At 44.0% G+C, this 21240-nt stretch overlaps 1 protein-coding gene across 2 annotated transcripts in view; it reads left to right on the top strand.

Annotated features, from left to right (window-relative positions):
- Positions 1 to 1150: 1150 nt before the first annotated feature.
- The window catches only part of GABRG3 (gamma-aminobutyric acid type A receptor subunit gamma3), a 286521-nt gene continuing 266431 nt past the window's right edge, over positions 1151 to 21240 (top strand). For both annotated transcript variants that reach the window (XM_083437966.1, XM_083437965.1), the window contains exons 1-2: positions 1151 to 1779; positions 10811 to 10959. In XM_083437966.1, coding sequence (XP_083294092.1) covers positions 1727 to 1779; positions 10811 to 10959 — 202 coding nt within the window. In that variant the 5' untranslated portion in view covers positions 1151 to 1726. The remainder of the gene's footprint in view (positions 1780 to 10810; positions 10960 to 21240) is intronic.

Below are 21240 nucleotides of genomic sequence, written 5' to 3'. Positions count from 1 at the left end.
CTTATAACTGAGTAGCTTTAAGGAGATCAGGGTCCTTTTCTTACTGATAGCAGGGTTCAGACGTTACAAGAGCAACACAGGCAAACAGGTTGGTGACGCTTTTAGAATCTCTTTGGAGTCGGTGGCTACCCATCTCTTTCAGCCAAAGGAACCTAAATGATTTCTCCAAAGCTACCCCAGGCTGTCGAGAATGGGGTTAGTCCTCTCAAAGTCCACCGCAACAGCAAGCTCAGCCCAGTTGCTCCAGAGAAGCGTTTCAGCTATTGGCGTTCTCTTTGTATTGTGACTTGGGAGCGCGGTGCCATTGTTTGTAGCCAAGGGGAATTGGATCAACTTTTCCTCTTCCCTTCCTCGGGGAGTAAAGAATACGTTATTGCTGCGGGTTTGTTGTTTTTTAAATGGGCGGGGGAGAGGGAAATGCCCGTTCCCTTTCGAAATCCCTGTTTTCACGCGGACTAGAAACCTGCGCAAACCTTCCTGAGCGCGAGCTACTAGCCCACCTCATTCCCTGCCTGGATATTCCTGCGCTCGCGAGTTCTATTTCGGATCAAGCAGTGGGCGGATGGCAGCAGCGGCGCTCGTGTTTACTCGTCTCCAGATCCAGAGAGGATCCTGCTTGGCCCACCAGATTCTGATTCAGGGTCCTCCTCCTCCTCCGCCTCCTCCTCCTCGTCGCCCATCCCTGGCTGCCAAGTCTTGCCAAAAGCTGCGGTGGGTTGGGGGGTGGGGTGGAGGGGATGTGACCGCCCTCTTTCGCGCTCGCCTGGCCATCCCTGCAGCTGGCAGGGACCTCCCCGCTCTCGCAAGGACATCCGAGGCAATGTTGACGAGGCTCAGCTCGGCTCGCTCCTCAATAACTGTCAGCGTGGGTCGCCTGGCGAGGAGTCAGCCAAACACAGCAGCCTCCTCGCGAGGCGCGGGCGGCGCCGGGAGGTGCTGCTGTTGCTGCCGCCGCTGCTGTTGCCGTCGCCTAGTCAAGCTGGGGAGAAACTAGACCCCCCACCCCGCTCCTCCAACTGCCCCCCCTCCATTTCTTCTGGAGCACCTTGACCCTCAAGGATGGAGAGGCACCGTCTAAGCTCCTAGTGGCTCCAGCTGCCCGGGAACAAGCCAGGGACCTCTTGGCCGTCCGGGGAGGGAGGGAGTGGGGGACCCCACGCAGCCTCGGTGATCCAGGTCCGGAGGAAGCGTCCCACGTCGGGGATCGGAGCTTTCCTCCTGCCCAACGCCTGATGTGCTTTCTGCAGGCGCTTCTTCTCCTCCTCCTCCTCGGACGTGTCTCCACCAGCCGAGGGGCATGGCTGGCTGACGCGACCCTCCCGTGGACCAGCAGCTTGCTTGACCAGCTTAGACAATTGGGGGGGAAGTGGGGGAGGGGAAGGGGGTAAGGAGGAGGGCTGTGGAGCACCTCGGACCACCTGTCAGACCCTCCTCGGATCCGGAGTCCCTCTGGGATCGAGGGAGAGCTCGCTTTGCACTTGGGGGGTCGTGGGGGTTGCCTTATGGGAGACGCGGAGGAAAAGCGGGATATGCCTTGCAGCGCGCGGAACTGGGAATAAGGAACAGCCAACAGAGGGGAAAAGAAGAGAATATCCGTGGTTTGCTCTCCCTCACCTCAGATACCTCCTCCTCCCCTTTGCCTGAACATCTCCTGCAACCTCTTCCTCCTCCTCCTCCTCTGGGTCTGCTGCAATTTCTCCCCTCGCTTGGCTGCGCTGCTCGGATCATGTCCGCTAAGCTTCTGGTGGGCTTCTTCCTCCTGTCCGTTTTCCAAGCCTGGTAAGTTTCACCTGGCGCGCTTCTCCTAGCCTAGTTTCATCTCCGCGCTTCTTTCTCTCTCTGTCTCTCCCCCTCCCTCTTTCTTGGAATGTCCGTGTCCGAAAAAACAACCATCTCCAGCTGCCCAAAATAACGTTATGATGACAACAATTTTTGGGGGGTGGGTGGGTCGCTCTCCTCCACAGCCGTGATTTTCTCCCCAGCTGGGAAGAGGAGCCGTGAAATAGACCAGCTGCGAGCAACTCATAGACACACACTGTCACTTTGTAAGCCCAGATGCTGCTCCTTCCATCCACGCATCCTCTTCCCCCTTTCCAAGGCTCCAGAAATCGCTGGTGGTCGCCCTCTGGAGTCTCTCTCAGTCCCGAGCCCCCTCTCAGTCCCAAGCCCCTTCGTTCGCCCCCACCCATTGCAAAAAAAAAAAAAAAAAAAGGGAAGAAGTTTGCTCTGCACTTTGTAGGGGAATCTAAAGCGAGCCTTCCTCGCAAAGCTAGGTTTCTGACAGCCCAAAGCAGGCTCTGTCTGCAGGGGACGAGATTCCCCAAGTGGTTTGTGTCTTAAGTGGCACCCTCGTATTTTAAAAGAAGATCCACTTGCGAGCGATTTGGGTGGCGCCGCGGTGAGATCCAAGGTTTGACGCTCACTCACCCGGGTCAAGATTTGGGGGCGAACGACGGCTGATCTTTAAACGTGCGAGTCGAGGACCAAGACAGGGAGAAATTGATCAAGGCAATTAGCCTGATTAGCCCGCTTTTGTTTCTCCGCAGCTGATCTGGGGAATGTCTTGCGAGGCTCATTTCGTTAGACGGATCAAAGCGATTGCCTAAATATCTTGTCCGGGATTATCCAGAGAGATGGTTCCCTTTGATAATCATATTATACCGGGTTACGATAATGCCTCGGTAATAATCGTGTCACAATCCGTTCTGGAAAATGCCGGCACGGTCATTCAGAGAGCGATCTGCTTGCCCTGCTAGGGGTGCTTTTATTGGGATCCCTTCTGCCGCTTCTTTGCCATCTCTCTCCTCGCAGAAATAATTCTGCTAAACTTCAGCTAACGGGCAGGATGTCAATCAAAGTTAACTCCTTTGCAGTCGCACCACGTTATTGGGGAAACCCACAACACACCTTCTGCTTTCCCTTACCAGTAACTTTACAGTATGAATCTATGGTTTCATCATTCCTGTGGTATCCACACACCTATAATGGTGGAGAAGTTCTGTTCCCCCTCTAAACTGTCCCCAAATAAGACACCCCAGGGATGCCTGCAACCTCTGAATACAAAATGAGGTGGAAAGCCTTTTCATTCATCTAGAAAGGCATCCCAGAATAACCCGACAACACTTTTTTAAAAAGTTTAATCTAGTGTTTACAGATACTGCAAATGGCAAGCCCCACCTTCCCCCTTCACTGCCACCCAGGAGGGGATGCCTCCTCCGAGAGAGCAACGTCAAAAGATGGAGGCCTCTTGATCCATTACAAGAAGAAGGACCAAGTCTCTTGAGGCACCTTAAAGGGGAGGGGGACCTGGGGACCTTCAGCTGGCGTTGCATTGCAGTTCCCATCATCCCTGACCATTGGCCATTGTGCCGGGGGCAGAGGAAACTTAAGAGCCCCAAAAGATATGGGGGGCCAGAGAGTCCCTACCCACTCGAAGACTAATGAGGAAGTGATTATGCTTGGCTCTAGTCAAGGAATGGTTATGGTGCAATTTGTTGTATTGAAGGTTCCACAAGACCCAGTTGCTCATCCAGTCTCTCTCTCTCTCTCTCTCTCTCTCTCTCACTCACACACACACACAATGCAGATTTATTTATTGCACATCGTTGACTAAAATTGTTTTAATCAGGTGACAACTGTACACATTTTATTCTGTCATTTCGCCCTTTCTAACCCTTCCCATCCTCTAATATGCAGTGATAAAATCACCCTGGCTTTATTGAATTGCTTTGGGGTTGGGGGAAATGCTGATGATGTTCCCTTTTAGGGGAGAAATTAGATGGTGGTGCATCTGAAAAAGCTTCAGCCAAGATCAGTGTCTGGAGCAGTTACTTAGTCCCAGATCCTTCCACAGTGTACAATGTCTCCTGGGATGCTTACAATGTTGATTGGCTCTCAGAGCTTCCTAGCTTTGATTTAGGAACCTCCGAAGCTGCCTTATACTGAGTCAGATCATCGGCCCCATCTTGACTCACTAGTGCCCTCACTGATAGGCAGTGACTCTGGGGGGTTTCAGGTAGGGACTTTCCCTATCCTACTTGACAATAGGACCTTCTACACGCACCATTGCCTACTGAGCTGGGGCTCTCCCCTTCTTAGCAAGACCCAAGAGCCACTGGTGAGATGGAAACCCTACTGTGTCCTGCAGCAGATGTGCTAGTTCGATGAGTGAATATTGCTCCACTTTAATTCAATATTATTGCATGGAAAGGAAACAACCCATCTGCAATGGTCGTACCATTCAAGTGACCATGGTGGATGTTCCCTGATCAGCCCTGTACAAATGGTTCTGTGCATTCCATACAGTTGCCAAAAGGGAATGCTTCTATATATCATCCTCAAGGAACACATGAAGCTCTCTTGATACAGACTGTTGGTCCATCTTATCACAGGACTATTTCAACTGGTTGCAGCTCTTCTAGAGCTTTGGGCAGAGATGGGCATTTCACTCATCCATTTAATTTGAGGATGGGGAACCCATGACCTTCATATGTTGCTAGACTCCAATTTCCATCACCCCTGACCTTTGGCCATGCTGGCTGCAGCTAATGGGACTTGAAGTCCAGCAGCCTCTGAAGGGCTACAGGGTCCCCCATCCCTACTAAACTGAAGCTCCCATGGATGGAACCATTTGCATGCAAAGTGTGTCTTCTCTGCCATTCTGTATTCTTTTTTTTTTAGCAATAAACTCCCTGACATAAGGAACTTGCCACCTAAATTAACTTGATCATAGTTGTGTATTGCTTCAGGCTCAACTAAATTAGACACATGCTTTTTGTTTTTCTTTTCTTTTCCTTCAAAGCAGCAGTCATGTGGGACTGTGACTGGGGAAATTCATCCTGAGGGAAGAGGTGTTCAGTCATACTCCCATCCCATTTGCCCATCAAGAGGAAATCATACAGTCACCATATTGCTACATTTGACTTGGCTGGGCAAATAGCAGCTTCAAAAGGGTGATTCAGATCAGCAGGTGGGAAAGGGTTAAACACCCCACCTCACAGCACCACTTTCTTAATCAGATTGGAAACCCCACGCAACTGGTTTAATTAAAGAAAACACACACATAAAATTCGGATTAAGGATATCCCAAGTCAGCTGCCGTATAGCACTTACCTTCTGCTACTTTGTAAACAAGAGGCTGAGACTGTTGCTAAGAATAATGATAGATATCTACAAGACACCCCACCCCACTTGATTTGGTACTCTAGCTCAGAAGTGGAAGCATGCAAACAATTCAGGATTCTTCCCCTCCAGTCTCTGTTCCATCTCCTCACTCCACCCTTAGTTGGATCCAGCAAAATCTTTCTGGGTCTAAATTCTACCAGATCACACACCCTGCGCAACTGATGTCAGCTTGGATTTAAAAAAATAAATAAAACCCCCAGGCCCCAACTCATTCATAACCTAAGTGCCCTGCTGAGTCCTGCTTCCTGGAAGCCCATATGAAGACAACTCTCCCCAGCAACTAAAATTCAGAGTTCTATTGCCTTTGAACATAGAGGTTCCATTGCTAATTTGACATCCTCATGAATTTGTCTACCTCCTAAGTAAGCAGACATCATCATTTTTAATTTTTTTTTGTACAAGTGAATTCTACAAATTCATTGTTCATTGCGTGGAAAAGACTCTCTTTGGTCTGCTCTCAACAGTGACTTTGGCCAGTCAACGGTATAGGTCAGTGGTTCTTAAACTTTTCCTCCCATGGACCACTTGCTGAGGGGCTCGGTGAATTTTTCTGCCAGGTGTAGCCATTGTACTGTGCTGTACAAGATGTCAGAATAATTATAATTGCATTTTATTGCTTCGTTTATTCCTTAGAATTCCACTGTACAGTGGTACCTCGGGTTAAGAACTTAATTCGTTCCAGAGGTCCATTCTTAACCTGAAACTGTTCTTAACCTGAAGCACCACTTTAGCTAATGGGGCCTCCTGCTGCCGCCGTGCCTGATTTCTGTTCTCATCCTGAAGCAAAGTTCTTAACCTGAGGTACTATTTCTGGGTTAGCGGAGTCTGTAACCTGAAGTGTATGTTACCTGAAGCGTATGTAACCTGAGGTACCACTGTATTTCTGTTTGAATGCTATAGACATACAATAAATAAAAGAAGCAACAAAATAAGTATGCAATGTACCATCTACTGTCTTCAACGGCAAATCCGTAGACACCTGAATGAAGCTCATGGGATCCTGGTGACACTCCTTATCCTTGATCCCATTTTGTCTGTCCATTTCCAGCTGTGATACTCTTTTTGAGATGGGATGGGCAGAACCATACACAATATTCCAAGCATGGCCACACCATTCATGTATACCAAGACACTATGGCACCAGCCTGTTTCTTTTATACTCCTTTCTCAATAATTGCCTTTTCACCACTGCGGCATACTGAGTCAATGATTTCATTTAACTCTGTACTCATCGCATTCCTGATATCTCTTAATTGGATTTTTAAAAATTTTTTTTTTGCTGCCATTTTAATGCATAGGCATGACTGATTTTCTTGCCTAAGCATGGCTCGCTTCCCACTTAACATTGGGAAGTTTTACACAGACAAGACCCATTGAAATGAATAGACTTAGCTTAGTCATGTTCATTCATTTTAGTGGGTATACTCTGAGTGAAATTTAGTTGCATACCACACATTGAATCTCATTTGCCATTTTGTTTTTCACTCACCCAGCCTGGGGTGGTATTTTAGAGTTATTCCCAGTCTGCCCGGAGGTTCAATATATTGAGTAATTTGGTATAATCCACAAATTCGTCACCTCTCACTGCTTTTATCTGACTCCAGATCATTTATGAATACAGTGGTACCTCAGTTTAAGAACAGCTCTGTTTACGATCTATTCAGTTTACGAACTTCGCAAAACCAGAAGTAGTGTCCCAGTTTGCAAACTGTACCTCAGTATAAGAACGGAAACCAAATGGTGGAAGGGCACTGGCGACAGGAGGCCTCATTAGGGAAAGCGTACCTCAGTTTAATAATGGTTTTGGTTTAAGAACAGACTTCCGGAATGGATTAAGTTTGTAAACCGAGGTACCACTGTACATTAAGCAAAACTGGCTCCTCCTCCCTACAGATTGGGGGGGGGGGAGAGATTCTATTGCTTACAATCAAAGTTATCCATTTACTCATACAATTCACCTCTTCTTCCTTATTTAGCTATTTACAATCCATAACATGATCCATTCTCTCACCCTGTTACTCAAGGATGTATGGTGAAGAACTTTGTTGGGGTAGTTACAAAGATAGCACCCTACCCAGCATTTTGGCTCAGCCCTAGTTGGTATAAAGAGCATATTGCTAGTAAGATAAATTGAGGGTGGCCCACATTCTCTGTAGCCTGCAATGTGGGCAGATGACCTGGGGATCAGATGAGCTGTGCAAGGTTTTTGTTCCTTGAAATAAGGACTCTGGCGAAGCTATGGAAGGAACACCATTCTCAGTACAGGGCCATCGTGCAGTCTGCATAACAAATGCTTTGAGATTTCAAATCAAACACCTGTCCTTACATTTCCCATTGGGCAATTTCTTTCAAGCCATTCAATTTGCTATGAAAATAACGCCAATACAATCAGACGCTTCTCCTTTTTACAGGAAAAAAAGTTACAAAATGAAATCTCCCCTTTCACCAATAACATATATGCATGCCAAGTTAATTCATATTCTAGTCTCACCCACCCACATGTAATCTGGTTACTGTACATAGCCATTTTAAAAAAGTTGAAATGTTTGACATGAATGTAGATATAGCAAAGCTTCACTTTCTCCCCCCCTCAACGTATTATTTGGCAGCAAACATATTCATTGTTAGTTTGCGATCAGTTCCTCAGGGGCACCAGTAGGAACATAAAAGATATGAGGCTTGGTCCCATAGAAACCAATTTTCATATGAAGGCGTATGTGTATAGATGCAGATTTTTATAATTTAAATGCCACAGAAGGCAGGGCAACCATTTCCTTATCCAAATCACTGCAAATACATTCTTTGATTAATTTGCACCCCACAACAAGTCACCCCAGATCAGTTCTTCATTCATTCATTTACCCTCTATTAATTTTTTCCATCAGCTCCTGCTCCAAATCAAGTTAATTCCTCTTCAACAACCCCTCTCATTGCTCTTTAAATTCACCATGTCATAGCTGTGACACCCCACAGCACCCCCTAGGCTCGGCGCCCAGTGTGGTGGAACTAGTCACACTGCCCTAAATCCACTTCTAGGAGCAGAATGGGACTCAGGTTGGGTTGTGATTTCACTGTGGAGAAACCTGTCCCCAAAAAAACAGGAATCCAGCAGTTGATATGTACTCAAGGTGCAACTCAACCCAGAACTACTCTGCATGCAATGCAGTTGCACTGGCTGCAGCTGAATACAGATGGAATTTGCCTTGTAGCCTTTAATAACTCACCTCCGAAAGAAAATAATTCATTTAATGTACCTTGACAAATCATGAGTGTCATCACCGGAGAGAGAGAGGGAGGGAGGGAGGGAGGGAGGGAGGGAGGGAGGGAGAAACTACAATAAGGCTTAGAAATAAGTGCCATGAGCAATGAAACACAGCTTCCTTCCACATTTTTGGTTTTTTTGTATAAAAAAAAAATAGTTCATATATCCCAGACGTATTAAACTGTAATTTAACTTAGGCTGTACTCATATCCAATTGCTTGCTGGTGCATCGTATAAATGAAAGGATGCTGCAGCAAACTCCCTGACATAATGAGCAGGTTAACAAATATGGAAATCTACCATAACCCAACATCCCAGGAGAGTTACAAAGAGAGGGAGAGGTGAACAAGCTGGAAGGAAAGGAAATGAGCAAGATCAAAATTTTGTAACATTGTGCATGTAAAGAAAGAGGAGGGCTAGGAAAGCCTGCTTCTCCCACAACTGCCTTGAGAAATAAGCCAATCACGACCCAAACTATCTGGTAATTGCTGCAACCAACCTCCTCCTCTTAACTCCTCTAGCCCCCAGTCAGGAGGGAGTTCTGGGACTTTCAAGCAAACACCTAAACAGGGACTCAGAAATGGCATCCACTTTACTGGACCCACCACAGGTTTATCCACCAAGATCCATCTCAGTTTACACTGTGAGCAGAGCAAGCTTCTAGCACCCAGATCTGGCTTGGCTTCCTGTGGGCCTCCACATCTTCTACCCTACCAGACCTAACGGCCACCAGCCATCACTGGCTGCCCTATCATGCAAAGTGACATGGTAGACAGAGGAGAGAAACCACACACGCAAAGCATGGCTTTCCATCCCCTCACTGTGAGGTTACAGGGAACCAGGCAGAGGGCCTTCTCAGTGGTGGCACCCACCCTGTGGAATGGCCCTCCCATCAGATGCCAATGAGATAAGTAACAATACAACCTTTAGAAGACATCTAAAGGCAACCCCGTATAGGGAAGTTTTTAATGTTTAATGATGCTTCTGTATATTCTTGAAGCCGTCAAGAGTGGCTGGGGGGGACCCAGTCAGATGGGTGGGGTACAATTATTATTATTATTATTATTATTATTATTATTATTATTATTATTACTAGCACTACTATTGTGAGGGGTATACACTATACATTTAAGTTGGTCCCTGGGAATACGTTCATCTATTTCTACTTTGAAATGTATACTTTTAATATGCCTCAAATGGAAACAAGATTCACCATGCTTTTAGCAAAGAACACAAGAAGTTGTGTTATATGTAGTCAGACTACAGAACTTAATTCATTCTGGAGGTCCATTCTTAACCTGAAACTGTTTTTAACCTGAGGTACCACTTTAGCTAATGGGGCCTCCCGCTGCCGCCGCCCCGCCATTTCTGTTCTCATCCTGAAGCAAAGTTCTTAACCTGAGGTACTATTTCTGGGTTAGCATAGTCTGTAACCTGAAGCATCTGTAACCTGAAGTGTCTGTAACCCGAGGTATCACTGTATTTGTTCACCTAGTGCTGATTCTGACCCCAAAAAAACCCTCTTTGGAGTACTGGGGGGCAGTGGCAGAGGGAAAACTCCAGAATAATGTGGGATGTGGGATGAGGGGCTGCTGGAGCAGCAGGGGAAAGCATTCCAGTTCAGATGTGGATCCTAATAGGAGTTAACTGAATGAGGTTCATGGTGGGGAAGTTCATGCCCTCTGCCCCATTCCATGTTGCCCAGGAGGACTCCCACCCAAGAATCCAGAGAGGGCCTGTGTGGCTGCAAGAAGACTTGGGTGACTGGAAACATTCCTTCCATGAGGCTCCTTCAGTTAATTTATCTTTGGATTGAAGCCAAAGTGTCCAGGATACTTTTATCTTATTTTCAAGCATGCTACATTAAATACCTGAACTCCGAAATGCTGAGGATATATAATGACTTTTTAACAGGGTGGCATGATCAGGAAATATTAAAATAATGAATCCTCCCTCCTTCACTTTCTTCCTGGGCAAGAGATGAGGAAGCATGTGTTAAAGAAGCTAGATTTGAAGTTCTGCAGGGTGTTCTTCCACCACCTCAGGCTGCTACTGCAAGTTAAAAACCACACAAAATAGCTCATCACACTGATATAGAAGAAAAGTGGCATTTGTCCCTAGATTCACCATCTAGTGAGAAGTAATGATAGAAGACTATTCAATTATTTTCCATTAGAGTGTCCTACTTAGACTTTCATCTGTGGCAGTTAGCACATCCTTTGATTCCCCCCCCCTTCTTTTAATGGGAAAAACAAATAACTCTGAATGCTCCCCCATGAAATGACTGAATTATGGAGGAAATAGAGGCATTGCACTGCCCTTCCTCATGTGACACTGTCCTATGGTTTATGTTTTGAATTGCAGCTCAAGAAAGGTTGAAGAGGATGACTTTGAAGATTTCACGACAAACCAAAAATGGGTAATGTCTCCAAAAACGCATGACACTGACGTGACACTGTTGTTAAACAAGTTGCTGAGAGAATATGATAAAAAGCTGCGGCCAGACATTGGAAGTGAGTGCTTTCTTTCCCTTTAATTTTCTGTAATGGATATATCCTATTGCAGATGGCTGTGTCCGTATTTTCTTTTTGTTTTAGTAACCAATGTGCATGATCAGAGGCATACATAGAGACCAATGTGTTTTGGTTCAGGCTAACTACAACCTGTAGTAGAAATTGGATTGTATACAAGACACTGGGCAATCAGTAAATAGTACGAAAATAAAATGTTAAGGCTATAATTATATATAGTAGTGCATCATTGAACTCAGCGAGACTAACCTTTGAGTAGACATGCATAATAAGATTGTGCTGTTTGCAACATAATAAAAATATACGCATTTTATAAAATGGGTGCATTTAGACTTTTTAATAGTACACTTTTGGCTTCCCTATCTCAAAAACTGTTGGGAAGCTGGGGAAGATACAGAAAAGGTCAACTGAAATGATCACAAGGCTAGACCATCTTCCCTTGTGTGAAAAGTTAAGCTGTCCGAGTGCTTTTTAGTTTGGGAAACAAGATGACTGATATTATGGAGATCTATAAAACTATGGAGTGAGAAGAGAGTGAATAGCTGAGACATTTTAATCCCTCTGTCATAATACCAGAATTTGGGTACATAAGGAAGTTGATAGGTAGTAGTTTAAGGACAAGACAGATTGTATAGTTAATTAACTTCTGCAATTCACTATCCCTGATGTGATAACATGCATTAATTTAGATGGATCTTAAAAGGGATTAGGATTAATTCACAGAAGATACATCTATAGCTATATATGTAGGTATAACCATGACATCTAAGAACAGAGGGTGGCCTCCATTGGATGTCCATGATGCGCAGCGTAAATTAATAATGCAGAGTCTTCTTCAGTAAAAGAATAAAAGCTTTACTGAGTTAAAATAAACTTGTTTGCAAATAACAGCATAGTGAACAGAAGAGTAAGCTAGCTTCAGAGCATACACAGTTTCGACTGAGCACAGGCTCCACCACACACTGAGACTGAGACACACACACTCACACACACTGAGTGAGGCATTGAGTCTGCCTGCAAGCGGATACAATACTTATACAGAGAATGAGTCATCCCCAAGATGAGTCACAGTGATTCAGCATGCTAAGTGATTCTGCAGCTTTTCAGCATTTCACAACATTTCTAGACTCCTTTACTGCTTCTGCTCTCAAATACCTTTGTCACATGACAATCCACCCCGGGTGGGATAGTTGGGAAATTCCTGCTCCAACTGCAGCCCTCTGCCATCCCTGAAACTCTGCCAGGAAGAATCCCCAATCCTCCAGAGTAGATTTTCAGTGGACTGGGGTGCAGGGTAGAACACGAAAAATAGTCTTCATCCTTCTTCGGCTGAGGGATGCCTTTCACCAGCAGAGGGTAACATCTGAAAACTTAGATGTTCAGGGACAGTGTATCTGCCACAGCAGGCTGCAGGGGGGAGATTCGTCATCATCACATTAATTTATGAATCTCCTTTTATATTTGTCCCAAGACGATTTACTGACGTATAATAAAACCAGCTAAAAATAGTTTTATAAACAGTACAACTTCCTCCCCCAAGATGTTGTTTTTTTTAAAAAAAAAAACACCAAAAAACAAAATGAAAACCAAAGACTGAGACCTTTTCATTTGGATAGAAAAGGTGGATGAACCAAAAAATTCAAAGCCAGATAGTGGACACCTGCCTTATCTCGACAGGGATGCTGTTCCACACAAAAGGGGCAGTCATACTGAAATCCCTGCTCTGAATTATTGTGGAGTGGGCTTCTCATATTCTGGGGACTTTCAGGAGAAACTCATCTGCAGAACACAGTGACCTACAGGGTGATTTTTCAAGGATACACGAGAAGCAGTGGAGTAGGCCTTCATCACCACAACTTCTTGGAAGTTAAAAGCACATTTGTCAACAAATAAGAGCTGGGCCCCCAACCCATATCAGAAATGCATTCCAAATCGGGAGTCTTCCAGCTGCGTTTTCTTTCCAACAGAAAAGTGGCCAGGTTAAGAATCCTCCCCCCTTCTTAAAGTATTATTCATAGAATGTATTGAAAGGCAAATTCTTGCTACCTGATTTTGGTTAGTTTCTCCCTCCCAATGCAACCTCATAAGACATAGTATTTGGTAGCTTCCTTTCAATCCTCTGGATCAAGTTTTCCTCTGTGTGTGTGTGAACATACAGGGGGTCAGTGTCAGGATGCTGTCAGCAGCTCCCGGCTGGTTGCCCAGGGATGTATAAAGACAAGGAAAAGTTTCTTACAGTCCTTTTTTATTTCAAACTTTACAGAGAGAGGCTATAGAACCCAGCCTCTTAGATAATGACATTGTTCTGAGTGAATCTCTATCCCCCCTTCTCTCCCACTTCCTCATTCCTTATCCTTATCATCTCCTCTATGGGTGGTGCCACTAAGTGCCCTTTGTTTTCAAGCTCTTTGCTCTCCTACTTTTAAGGCCTGCTGGGTTCTTGGAGATGGAGGGTCTGGAATGCTTTCTAGTGACAACTTGTCAGCCAGCTGCTGCTCTGTCTCTGCTCCTCCTCTCCCATTATTTCCCAGCTTTCCCCCTCATCTGCCTCTGAGCTGTGACCTCCAGAAAACCACTGTTGTAAATATATACTGTTTTTCTCAGGATGGGGAGGTGGTCACCACCACTCCCCCTTCTCTGCCCAGCCCCTGGCAGTCAGAGGGAACAGAGGAAGGAAAGATCCATTGTGCAAGAATTTTAGCAAAAAGCAGCACATCTTTCCAGACAGAAAACTCCTGTAGCAGCTTTGCAAATTGATCCACAAGTCCTTCTCAGATAACTGAATTAAGACAGGGCCCATTTGCAGTGGCTTGGGCAGAGGAGCTCAGAACCCATTATTAAGCATGGATGAACAAATCGGGAACAGCCTTGTAGAATCATATGAGATGGAAAAGGCTAAAAGACTGTCAGGTCCAACTTCTGGGCTGCAAGCCAGAATAAACAAAACCCTCTATACAGGTAGCAGGCAGAAAATGATTTGCCTTAACAAGCTTTTTGTATCCCTAGATCCACAGATCCCTGATTCAAGGAATAGATCTGGTCACCCAGGTGTGAGGAATGGGCTGTAATGCATTTTACTTTTTAGCCATTTGTTTTTGTTTGAAAACACTCAAGTTTATTTTTTTAATGAGGTTCTGTGCAACTGGAATTAATTTGTATTGAATCAGGCCAACGTATGCAGATAAAGACTCAGGAAGTGATTTGTGGATGAGAGCAGGCTCCCAGACACACCTAGGTTAGGCACCTGCATGCAGTAATTCTGCCACTAGCTGCCTGGAGCGTAGAGTAGAAGAAGAGTATAGGGCATTTCTGATGGTTCAAGGGAAAAATAGCTATGAAAGGAGAATTCCTGTATGACAAGATCCTGGTTGGGGGAGAGTACTCTTTGGTGCGGGAACCCCAGCAAAGATTTTAAATCCACAACATATGCAGTAAAATCAGGGCTCTTTTTCAGGCAGAACTCAGTTCTGGCACCTCTCAGGTGGGCACCATTGCCATTATAAGAGAATACGGGAGGTGTTCATGTTGAGTTCCAGCACCCCTTTTTCTGGAAACTGAGTAATGTTGTTGGCATCCTTCTGTCTCAAGAGACAATGGAGTGTGCCTCTGGGGGTGAAATCAAATCACTGCATTTGCAGCATTGAAGTGACTCCCCAAGGCACGTGTCTGGGCAGTCCTGGGTTGCCCAGATGTCAAGACCTCTCTCAACCTCACTGATGTGGTCCAAAGCAAAGCAGAACAATACATATGACACTAGCTTAGCTGCAGGAATCGCTGGATACAGGCGTACAAGGCACCACCTATTCTGGATTTGGGTAGGGTTCACTCCCTAGCCTTTTTGTTTCCTGAAGATATTCTGCAGAGGTTTAGGATCCATTTTTTTCTTTTCTTAGAAGCCACCTTCCCATGTTGGCAAGCCCCATTTACCTGTATGTGCAGAAACCACCTTCTTGATTGTTGGATCCACCATTGGTCTCATCTGCTCAATCTGCCAGAGCCTGTCTTTGTATGCAGAGGAAGTCCTTAACTCACTGAGGGTTTGAGATCCATCAGCTACCCTCACCTGGTTTAGCCGGCCAGTCGTAGCCATTCTCTAACACCCCATGTACCACATGCAGCAAACTAAAGCGTGGAAATCTAGGCTTTAATATATGCCCTTGTGAGTTCCAAAACTTTCCTCTTCCCTTAACATAGAAAAAGACTACATGTTTGGCTTACTGAAAATCTGTCCAGTTTAGCCGCTTCAGAGGCTGAGGTTCTCAGGTAGATTGAGGGATCAAAAGCTTAATTACTTGGTCCCTCCCAAGGTAAGCTAAGCCTGGCAGGACAGCTTACTCTATGGTATTAACCTTTTCATGCATTAAGATTATCAGAACGATTGTGTGCTTCTACTTCCCTCAAAGATCAAAGAAACTACTTCCCTCAAAGATCAGATGTTTTTCAAAAAGCAAGCGACAGGAAAATGCACTTAAAAGTGTGGGATAACACTTTGATGCAGCATTATCTAACCTCCCTGCAAACAAATCGCAATGAATTCTCATCAAATAGCCAATGTCCTCTTATCCCCCGGCAAACAAATCAGGATGAATACTCAATAAACAAGTAGTCTAGCTGTATCCATAGCCTATATGGTGTGGGTTTTTTGTTTTGTTTTAAGGGTTGTTTTTTATTTCCCTGCTTGTATAACCCAGCTGCTTCAACTAAAGGCAATTGGTTACTAATTGAACTCAGCCCGTCTTAGTTCACTGCTAACACAACCTTGCATAGTAAAATCCAGTGTTAGAAGGAAAGCTGTTAATATTTCAATTTCATGGGTGCGTCATGCTAGGCATAAAGAGCTTTCAACACCTGATCGAATGGAGCTCTTAAAGTTTGAACAATAACATGGTTCAGAGCCAATAGCAACACCTGCAGCTAAATTTTGGAAGTGCTATTTTGTTTTATGCTGGGCAGCTTGTCCCCAGGTCACAAACTCTGGAAATAAATCATCTCTCCCACACAGGCCTGGAATGAGCAGAATAAATCACGTTATGATTCTACAGGGAACTACCTAATAATAAAGTGAGTTTCCATAATGTTAGCTGTGGTTACACATTTTCCCCAATGCTGAAAGATCCGTTGGCAAAATAATTCCCATTATCTCTCAGCATGCAATCATAAATCTTGGCTTAGATCAAGGAGTCAAATTATTTGACATCTCATATATTGCAACAGACAGGGTAGGAAAGTCCATATAACTCTGGACTGTATATTGAGATACTTAAATAACTCCAATAAACAGAAGCCTAGTTTTTGTGAAGCAGTGATCCATGCGATGGTCATCTCCAGGCTTGACTACTGTAATTCGCTCTACGCAGGGCTGCCCTTGAAGCTGTCCCAGAAACTCCAGCGGGTGCAGAATGCTGCAGCGAGGCCCCTCACGGGGTCTCTGCCATGGGAGCATATTCATCCAGTGCTTTTCAAGCTGCACTGGCTCCTGGTGGAATACAGGGTCAGATTTAAGGTGCTGCTTTTGACCTTTAAAGCCCTTCGCGGCCTAGGACCCTCGTACCTACGGGACCGCCTCTCCCGGTATGCCCCACGGAGAGCCTCAAGGTCCATAAATAGCAACACCCTAGTGGTCCTGGGCCCTAAGGAAGTTAGATTAGCTTCAACCAGAGCCAGGGCCTTTTCAACTCTGGCTCCAGCCTGGTGGGACACTCTGCCTCATGAGACCAGGGCCCTGCAAGATCTGATTTCTTTCCGCAGGGCCTGTAAGACAAAGTTGTGCCACCTGGCCTTTGGCTTGGAGCCAATTTGATTCCCTCCCTCTCTTTCTTTTTTCTTTTCCTTCTCCTGCGAGGAGGCTACATTTTAATATTTTAATGTTTCAATATTTTAATGTTGTATTTTAATTTTGTTTTTAAGTTGTAATCATTCAACTTGTTTTTATTATTGCTTGTAAGCCGCTCTGAGCCCGGCCTTGGCTGGGGAGGGCGGGGTATAAATAAAAAATTATTAATTATTATTATTATTATTATTATTATTATTATTATTATTATCCTTGCAAATGCCAGCATAATGGTAGGAAAGTGAATCATCATTGTTGCTGTGGTTTAAAGGGATTCCATCTTCCTCTCCACATCTTCTATTGGAAAAAGCCCAACTTTTGAGCTCATGCAACTGATACATGGGTACCAAAGACAGGATGTGCTGTCATCCATTGGTATGCTGCCCATTAGGGCTGGGTGATATCTGGCTTTCAACATCACAATATATCACCAGCTAAAAATCACTATATACTGATATATCACAATGTATGAAATAGGGATGGAGCTATGTAGAGGCATTGGCTGGCTCCATGGTTTTTCCCGCATTGTGATTTTTGCATAGCAAGCTCACACATGTACAACATGATTCACAATATATTGCCAGGTCAAAAATTAAGAAACTGGCCTCACAATATGGACTTCAAACTGGTTTCGGATGATATAGCAATATATTGCCCAGGCCTACTGCCCATCATGCTGGCCAACAGATACATTTTCTGAGCTGGCAGAGATAATTTTGGACCTGGTTGGGGGGGGGGGAGAGAGAGATCCCTTGGAGTGTGGTACTGGAGTACTTCAACATCCATATTGAGCTCCTTTGTTAGGAATAGCTCAGGACTCCATGGCTACCTTGAAAGCAATGAGACTATACTAAAGTTAGTTGGGCTCTAGTGACATGATGGCCTGTAACACTTGATTTAGTGTTCTCAGCCAGCTGAAATTCCAGTGGGGGGCATATTCACAATTTCTTTTTCATTGATAATTTACTATTTGGTAAGATTTAGAGACATAGGACCTTCAAACCTCTACAGAAGAGGACCAGTTAGGCTACTCTTCTCCCAGAGGCAAATTGACACTGTCTTGGTGACCTTTGGGAGAATTTCCAGCTGGCACAGTTGTCACTCCTGATGAAGTCCTGATTGATCAATGGGTTAAGGAAGTGAGGATCAAAGACCAACTCCCACTGACTAGATCCCAACCTGCTTCCTAGGGAGCTTGGCATGATAAAGCAGCTGGGATCATAGCTGTCAACTTTTCCCTTTTCTTGCGAGGAATCCTATTCGGAATAAGGGAATTTCCCTTAAAAAAGGGAAAAGTTGACAGCTATGGCTGGGATGGTGCAAAGATGGAGGAAAGCTCAGGAGAAATCCAACTGAGCCTGGGTTAGAACTAAGGGCTACTAATTTTGCTACCTCCTTCCATTCTTTGGTAACCATTACAGTTATCTAACTCTTAGACATAGGGCTGTCTTTGAAGCATTTGATGCAGAATCAAAGGGCCAGATTATTAACTGAGACTTGCTGATCTGACCACAACATTCCAAGCGCTTAAAAATCTGGCGTCTAGGTCTTTTTCCGGGTTCGATTCAGAGTGCAGGCATTGACTTACAAAAGCCTTCAATGGTCAGGCTATCCAAAGATCCGCCTTTTTCCATATCAACCTGACCATATGCTATAATTTTCAACAGAAGCTTTCCTGTGTGCCATCAGGCATTAGGCAGATGGCAACTGGAGACTGGACCTTGCGGCAGTGACATTTAGGTTTTGGAACTCCCTCCTCCGAAAGATTTGTGCGCTGCCTTCTCTTTTATATTTCTGGTGCCAAATAACATCAATATCATTCAGGTGAGAATTTGGGGAGGAAGGAGTTTGACATTTCATCATTTTATTGCTTCAGTTTAAACTTTAAGCTGTCTTTTATTTTTGATGTTTTAGTTTGATTTCTTGGGTAAGGGATAAAACATTAAATACATTGCATATTGGCAGAAAAGGCAAAGGTCATACAGAGGAGCTGAACCAGGTGCTGAACCGAGGGCCATTTGATTTTCTGCCGAGCACCAAAGTCACATGGCTAGCTCCTATGCCTCTGCTATTGGAGGGGAATTCTCTAGTTTCATAAGCTATGATGTAATTAATCATATAAATACAATACAGTGGTACCTCTAGTTATGAACTTAATTCGTTCCGGAGGTCCATTCTTAACCTGAAACTGTTCTTAACTAGAGGCGTGCTTTCACTAATGGGGCCTCTTGCTGCCACTGCGCCGCCGGCACACGATTTCCGTTCTCATCCTGGGGCAAAGTTCTCAACTTGAGGTAACTCTTCCAGGTTAGCGGAGTTTGTAACCTGAAGCATTTGTAACCTGAGGCATTTGTAACTCGAGGTACCACTGTATAGCATTTCTAAAACATATAATGCATTAAAAGATAGACAAGTTAAAACACAATATATATATTTTTACATGCAGTTTTCTTTGTCCCGTTACTTAATTTCAAAAAAGCTTTTAGTTGTATCCTCTTTGAATTGGAATGCATGCTTCATTCCCCTTCTCTGCCTGCTCCCTCGTTCTCTTTAGTTGGGATATAAAGAACCACACAACCATCACCCAAGAAGGTTTCTTTGGCTTGTAATTGTCCAACAGCAACTATGACATCTCAAAACTTGTTCCATAGCAAACCAGTTAACCTGCTTTCAGTCTATTCAGTTGTGCACATTTGCAAGCTACTTGGAACGCCTTCGCTCTCTTACGTCATTTGAGTCTCTATGGAACAAATCAAAATATGGCAAAAAAGGAGCTGCGTCCTTAATCTATAGCATTCTTTTAGAACAATATGCAGGTGATACAGGAGGTCTCTGGACAGTATGGAAAAGAAACTTAGGGATCATAATTGCAGATAATAAATGGCAATCAATTTGGCACAACCCGTCCCTACAAACAATCTCTGCTTGTTTGCAGGAGGCTTCTCTCAAAATTATGTTTTGCTGGCACTGGAATCCATCATGTCTAGCCAAAATAAACAGTACCATCTCTCCCCTATGCTGGAACAGCTGCAGAGAGATAGGCTCATATTTTCACACACGTTGGTATACTCCTTTTGGGAAAAGGTGTTCCAGATTATTTTCAAAATATTTTCCACCCAATTCAGCTCTTGCCTCGTTATTCTTAGACTCAAACTTAAACAATAACCTCAAATGCAGAGAATTAGTATTTTTTCTATTATCAGCAGCCCAATTAAGAATTATGGAAACAACCTATAGAAATCCTCATTGAAACCTGCGTAAATAATATTTGGAATGCGGTTCTGTCAGAAGGCCTTACTCGCCATAGAAGAGTAATTAAAGGCACTTCAGAGATAGACACTTTTGGCAAGACCTGGCTTCCATTCTTTTCCTTTATAAATGAGACAGAATATCCTTTTATTCTGCCCATAACACAAGAATGATACTTGAAACACAAGAGGATACTTGAATTGACAATGCATAAATAAACATATTGCTTGTGTACTGTGTACAGCATATGAAACTTAATAAGAACATACCACTGGACATTCTCCAAGTTACTGCAGTTATATGTTGTTCTTGTATTTACATGAAAATCAATAAAAATTCTTTGGATTACAAAAAAACAAACAAACAAAACCACTTTTGCATTTAAGGTGCGTTTCAAAAACCAATTTGTGGAGAAACATTCCATTGCGTGTATGCAACACAAAACAGCCAGCTTTCAGAACGATCCCATTCTCTTTTTTTGCTCTGCTAATGATTAGTTGTACTGCTTGGTTTATGTCACTAGGTGTCAGTGTAGTACTGTATGCACAGCTAAGAGCACAATATCACTAAAGGTCAAAATAACAAGTGAGGCCCTTTGAAAACAACTGGATTTTCATTAATTTCCTGTTCCCTATGGCTGTAATCCTGTGTTTCCTTAAGTGTCTGTGTTCCCTTAAGTGTCCCATTAGCCCTGTTGGACACAGTGAGATTTGCTTTTGAGTAAACAAACATAAGCTGGACTGTGCTGCAAGGGATTTTTTTCCCCTGGCTCTGTGGAACATGACTATATTTCTTCAATAAAAACAAGCAATTAGACTTATAGCCTTTTCCCTAAGAAAGAGAGAATATTTCCAAGTGTGGTAGGATTTTCAATGAGCCACGTTGTGTGAGTTTAATGCAAAATATATCATGGTATAGAAAAGAGAAGCGAAATAAATGGAAGAGAAGATAAAGAAATGACAACTAATATAGTTGTGCTTTTTTTAAAGAAGTCAGCAACCAGTCATGCATTTTAAATAGGGATTCAAATATGAATGCCAGTGAGGTGTATAAAAGCAGATAATCTATATTTTCAAATGCTCTTTGTGCTTAGAAATGCCTGTGGAATACAGCACTTTTGATGAACTGAATTGCACCTGATTATTTTCTATTTATATCCCATTTTGATGCCTCAAGGCGGTAGC

Source organism: Podarcis tiliguerta, assembly GCF_965153285.1.
Source record: "Podarcis tiliguerta genome assembly, chromosome: 4".
Taxonomy (NCBI): Eukaryota; Metazoa; Chordata; class Lepidosauria; order Squamata; family Lacertidae; genus Podarcis; species Podarcis tiliguerta.
Note: the sequence above shows the minus strand (reverse complement) of the source record. Positions and strands in the feature narration are given on the sequence as shown.